General features: G+C 37.3%; 1 protein-coding gene across 1 annotated transcript in view; it reads right to left on the reverse strand.

Moving 5' to 3' along the window:
* Positions 1–2,697, reverse strand: part of TRAK1 (trafficking kinesin protein 1) — a 108,734-nt gene extending 106,037 nt beyond the window's left edge. Inside the window, exon 1 of the mRNA XM_086467753.1 lies at positions 2,612–2,697. Within this exon, the coding sequence (XP_086323879.1) occupies positions 2,612–2,697 (86 nt within the window). The remainder of the gene's footprint in view (positions 1–2,611) is intronic.
* Between the last annotated feature and the right edge of the window lie 3,777 nt (positions 2,698–6,474).

Genomic DNA, 6,474 nt, shown 5'->3' on the forward strand with positions numbered 1-6,474 from the left:
TCCAACATTTCTTCTTAGTATCTGTGTTAATGTCATGTTTTGGGACATAGTTCACCAGAAAGAAACAAAACTGATTTCCATTGCAGTTCATGCCACAGCAGTACGTACATCAGGCAGAAACACCTGGGATACACAAAGGAGGGGCAGGGAGAGGTATTGAGAAGAAATAAAAGTCTGTTGAAAATACTTAATATTTTAAAATGTTCCTTCAAAAAGAATTTCTCCACAAGAACAGAAAATTGCTCAACACCTGTGCAAGGCAGGTGTTCCTCTGTATTTTATACATAAATAAAAAAGTAAGGACAAATTCTGAGCCACTCTGATGAATATAAGCACCTCACTGTAAGCAGACTTAATGGAAAGAAACAAGAAGTGTGGGCAACTTAAGTGAACAGGGAGAATACAAACTCTTTGTATTCACTGTACCTTTATGTTCTTCATCAGGAGCGTAACAGGAATTTACGAGGAAAAAGTGAGCCATACAAAAATGAACAAGAAAGATTCATCACACATATTTCATCCTAGAGCACTCCAGACTTTTTAGTCTCATCCTTGTGGACAAGGGCTCCCACTAGAATGTAAGTGCCCTTTGGTTGCAATGTAATCCTACCCGAACTAGTGGGGACAGAGAAAGAGAAGAGTAAAAAGAGCTAACAAGAGTATTCTTTCTGCCTCATATGAACTCCATCTCTGTCCAACTACAATGTTGCTCCCATGATTTGCAAAGTCATGTTACAGATGCTAACTACTCTACAAAAACATCTCATTTCCTTCCCTTTGCCTTCCTACAATAGTCTAAGAACCACTGTAGCACTGAGATTGTGTGTGTTACGGATTTTAGTGTTGCAGGTGGTGCCAGTCTAAAGCATTTTTAGAAAGTTTTAAAATGTAAAGCTTTGTATCAAGAAATGTCAGCTTCCTTCAAGTCAGTCAATCACAGAGCAGGGAACATCTATATTGGACATTGTTCCAAAGCTAAAAAGCTTTCAACCATGGAAAGGCCCTTTAAACTATTTGGCTTTGAGATGAAATGGGTTTTGTTACAAAGAGCACATAAAAAATAAAGTTAAACTTTTTTCTTGTTTTAACTTGGTTAGAACCAGTTGCAAAGGGTTTTTTTGGTATTTTTTGTTTGTTTGTTTTAAAGGCATTTATTTGGTTGGTTGGTTTATATTTTTTTAAAATTCACTAAATGTAATCTCTTTTAACAGAGTTCAGACACAGCCAAGTTGTGCACTAGTAAAAAGAATTTGTAAGTTATAAAGAGTTCTTCCTCATTTGATTACAGCAATAAAGATTATTAGATTAAAATTCATTGGTAAGCAAACAAATTTGCAGTAACAGTGTCGAGGGGGAATCTAAATAGCTTTCCCACCTTCCAGCCAACAGAACACAAGAATGTAACTCTCCAACAGCAAACTAATATTTCAGAGACATCAAGATTTAAAAAATTCTTTAAAAAAGTTCCATGAAGAATATAGTTCATACCATACAAAAATCATGCATTAGTTTTTAACTATTTTGATTTTTTCTGTTTTAAAGTTCTGGTTTCAAATTTAAATACAGATAAGAAAAGCAAACTCAAACCACATCCAGAAAGAAAGCTTAATAAAATTATGACACTGCCAGCACAAGCTACCTAGTGTTTCAAAGGAAAAACTCAGGTCTACATCCCTTATATCATAGGAATTTCCATTTTAACAACAGAATGAAGTCCAGGACACCAGTTAGACAGGCATCACTAACAGCATACTTCAGTAAATAGGCTTAAAGTTACCAAAGTATCTACCAGCCTATACAAAGATTAAAACACACAGCATATAAATATTAACACATTTCCTGCCTCTGATGCTCCAGGATCACCAAAGAAATCAGTGGCAAATGAATTCTCCTGTGAATACAGGACAATATGATTATCCCAAATAATTGATATTTCCTTGCAGTAGAAAGCCTGCAAAACTGCAAGTAATTCCGCTTACACCAATTTGCCTGCTCCCACCACACCACTTGTTTAATAATAGTAAGTCATGGCTTCAGATACATGAAACCCAAAGCAGTTTCATCTGCAACCTTAAAAATATTAGTGCTCTCAGATTCCTTCCTTTTTATTCTAAAAAGAAGAAAAAAAAAAAAGTCTTATGGGGGCAGCATTTTAGGTAATACAGCAGTTTACTAGGACAAACTTTACACCTTGAGGCAGGGAGGGAGAAAATGGCCACAGTAAACAGTGATCCTTGACCCATTCAAACACTGTACACTGTCAATGCCCTACTTTTGCACATCAAAGCATAAGTCTTTTCCTCTGCCCCACCAGAACAAAATCTCCATCTGACAACACAGCAGCAGCTCAGCATTATTTGAGAAAGAGGCCAGGCAGCGTTAGGCAGGGCAATAGTTGAAAAACAGCATTCAACTAAACTGCAGAGCAAGGGAAACTGAAAAGTACTAAAGCAGCATTTGCCATGTTCCCTTCCTTTGTCTGCGTTAATTTAAAACATGGCTAGCAATGCCTCTGCACACACACTACATATACGTACCACATTCAAAGCTAAACTCTAAGAGAGACAGTCAGCTTTGGGAGATTACAGCTCCGCAGCAGCCATTGCTGTACCTGCTTTTCAACTTTTTTTGCTCTTGATCATCTGCATGGCATTCTTCCTTTCTTGAGCCTCCTTTTCCCCTCCAGAATTTCACCATTTGGCTAGCAGGCTCGCTTTAAGTGTCGCTTCTATTTGCGTTTCCCCCACATGAACAGTTCTTGATGCTGTAAGGTCATTTGAATGCTATTGTAACTTTGGCTTATGCCCAAGCTTCCTCGCCCTCTCTTGGCAGAGCTGTTACACAAACTACCAAACTGAGTCAAAAGGGTTAGACTACCCCTGTCTTCAGTCTGCTGCATTAAAACCTTGATCCTTCAAGCACATTTTACAATATCTACATTCTTAACCACGTCCCAAATTTTTAGGTTGAGCACAGAGCAGTACAGACAACAGTACACAAACATCCTCTGGACAGAATAGATGTCAGCAAATCTTTTCCTCTTAAACATCACACAGAAAGCATAAACAAGGAACCATATACCATCATGAAAATACTACAAAATGTTTCCAGTCTTCACAAAAATAGTAAGATTCATCTAGAAAGCAAAATAAAGCAGTACTTTAAATCTGCGTACATTTCAAAAAACTGAAGCTTTCTGCTGCAAGTCTTGAAACACTAACAGGAGAACAGAGCTAACAAGCTCATCTGGCAATTACACAAGTACTCCTACAAATTAAACCCCATTTTGCTGAAATTATCCTCCAAACAAAAGTCAGTCACGAACTTTGCCCTCCTCAAAGTAGCATTTGTATATAGAGCATGAGCTGTCACCTCAACAAACTTTAGAGTTTTAAGAATTTGGAAATAATTTATCATTCCTCAAAAAAAACTATTGAGCAATTTCCCCTCCAAGACAGATCACAACAGTTCTTCTCAAACTGCCTCCTGTCCCCTCACATTCAGAACAAGTTTGCAATTGCAGCCACCTCTTCTCCCAGTAACAATTCTTTGTGGACTGATCCAACTCTTAAGTGTCAAAACAAAGGATGCATAAACATTGTCTTCCAAGGGTAAGTCCGCACACCAATGACAAACTTTTGAATCTTTGTAGATATGAAATGCAACTCCCTCCCTGCAAAACCTCTTCAAAACCAGATGATCCTTCAGACAAAGTAAAGGATAATGCAATTTTAAGCATTTCTCATCTGATCTTGCTTATTAGAAGTTACATTCCCACTCATGTCTGGCTATCTAGATTTTTTTAAAGTTCAACTGTAATTATTCAAACAGCTCACACTTACATTGATGTGCTTTCTACCGCATCCAGCTTTTGGATGCTGACAACACAACTCTAATCAAAAGAAGATTCCTCATTTTGGCCTGTCTTCCTACTATACGAATCCTTTACACTCTTGCATGTTTTCAGACTGACTTGTATTCAGTAATCTCATTATTCTTCAGTTCAAGACCGAGCATAACTGTATGCCTGAATAATGTCCAGCCTTTAAGATACATAAACTGTCATGTACTCTATCAGTGGAGCTGCAAATATTCCCAGTGCCTTTTCACACCACTATTTTCCTGCTTCACAACAGTCCCGACTCACACATTTCTAACACATTGAAGTGCAAGAACTGTTAGGAGCATCTATCAGGCTGTGATCACAGAAGACTGAAATTCACCATATGGTGAACGGTGGATTTGATGAGGTGATTTACATTTGCAAGTGTAATCCTATTCCCATGTGCACTTCTATACTTCATCTTAAGCTTGAACAAACACCTGCAATAGGAGAATTAAATTTGAGCCTGATAGTGAAGTAACAAGATTTAAAGCAATAACGAATGAAAATATTTCACACAGAACTTTTCACTGAGAAAAATATTGTGCCTGTCCTATTTCAAAGAAGACATTTTCCCATTCCCAATTTATTTATACCACTTAGTTCCACTATTAGGGAGATAATTTTTTTCCAGTACCATGGAACTTTAAAAGGCAGAGATACAGAAAAACAGTTTTACAAAAAAGAGTTTCCCTTTCTTCCCCAAGAGTGCAAAAAAAAAGAAAAAGAGAAGGAAAGAAATACAGCAGTAAGCCTTCAGCAATTAGTTAAAGACAATCCAGAACCAACATACACAACAGCATGCAAATAAGCCCTTCAGTGGTCAGGGAAGGGAATAAACATATGCTTTTAAAGGTTGAAATTGCAGAGAAAAAAAAAAAGTTTGTTTTCACCAACATGCAGAATTAAGGGAAAGATTTCCTGTTCATACCCTTTGAGTACAAGTTGGTATTTCCACAGATGTTTCCCTGAAATCACAGCAGATAAAATATCTTGTGAAAAAACATTTTTCTTTTTAATTCATTTTTCATCTACAAAATTAACTTTTCCCAAGAACTAAGGACTTTTCAACCAACTTTTTTCTTTTCAGTTTCCCAATGAGTCCATTGAATTGCCATCTTCCATCTGTCTTGCCCATGTATCTTCAGCAACAAGAAGACAATCAAGAATGAACTGACAGTAAGATTATTTATTCTTTGCCAGATTGTGTCACTGTCACATATCCAGTGAGATAAATTAGGATTTAATTCTACATCTGCCTGGCTACTAAAACTTGTATGGATTTGCTTGGGTTTATTATTTGGCAAAGTTTATTGTGAAACACAAGTCGTTGCTTTGTATGCAACTGTGGATGTGAACTGCCAGATCAGTACACCTCAGACCTTCAAGGCATTCTACTCCATTCCAATTTAAATAATTGATTTGTTGTTAAATAAAAGAATCATCAACTATTCATCTGACTTTCACAGAATGAGTTGTTGAGCAGTAGCTGGGTAAACTGTTATTGAATTATCACACACTCCCCCCTTTTTTGTTTTTCTTTAAATTTACAAAAACCAAAGGCATATATAAATCCCAATGCACATTTTACTCAAGATACTTGCAGTACATGCAGTGAGATTCAATTCTCACAGAAGTGCAATCAGCTCTGCTCCAGAAAGATGGAAAGACAAAAAGATAACAAGAGTGAGAACAGCAAATGACAGATTTGGAAACGTGGGTGTTACCCCAGATTTTGCAAAGTATAAACACAGGGGGTTTATAAGCAATAAGCAAACAGTTATTTGGTGCCATTTACATACAGGTTTTTATGAGGAGTACCTTGCTGATACTATATGACCTCCAAAGCCTCAAGGCATTAACTAGATGTCTCCTGCCTACCCGTGAAACATAATGCCACCACAGTAGGAACAATCCAGGGCTGCATGATTTACATCATCCACCTACTCACACTGCATATCCTCAAGACTGTCTGCTTCATGGCGGTACTGCAGAGGTATTTAAAGTAATTCAAGCCTACTCTCTGGCATGCCTATTCTTTGATAGTCCATTTGCTATGGGAAAAAAAAAAACCCAACCAACCAACTAAACGACCCTCATAATAAGCCTACACGCAAAACACAAAATTTATTTCCTTTATGGGCAAAGTATTTCAACTCAATGTTTCTAAACTATTTCATTTTATAAGTTTGTAACGAAACTTTCACTTATCATTTTAGCTTGGTGGTGAGGAAGGAAAAGGTCACTGTCTTTAAAAACAATCTAAAGAGAGGTTGGAGGAGGAGAAAAGCTTGTCTGTGCTAACAACTAATGCAAGGTAACAAAAGTTTGTCCTAACTGCTATTAGGCACAGTAGATCCAAACTGAAGTGATGCACCAAGAAAGTTCAGAGAAAACTGTGGATCATTTTTCCAGTGAAGAATATCCCCTACAACGCCCTTTCACACCCACACAAGCAAATATGTGTTTAATCCAAAATCCTTCCCTTGCAGCTTCTCTGAAAACACTGTACGTAGGCAGGATAAATTATTATTCAGAACTAGAACATTTGGAATGTGCCTCAGCTTTTCAGATACCCAGGCAGAGTCAGT

This window comes from Leptosomus discolor, chromosome 7, assembly GCF_034619465.1.
Source record: "Leptosomus discolor isolate bLepDis1 chromosome 7, bLepDis1.hap2, whole genome shotgun sequence".
In the NCBI taxonomy this organism is placed as follows: Eukaryota; Metazoa; Chordata; class Aves; order Leptosomiformes; family Leptosomidae; genus Leptosomus; species Leptosomus discolor.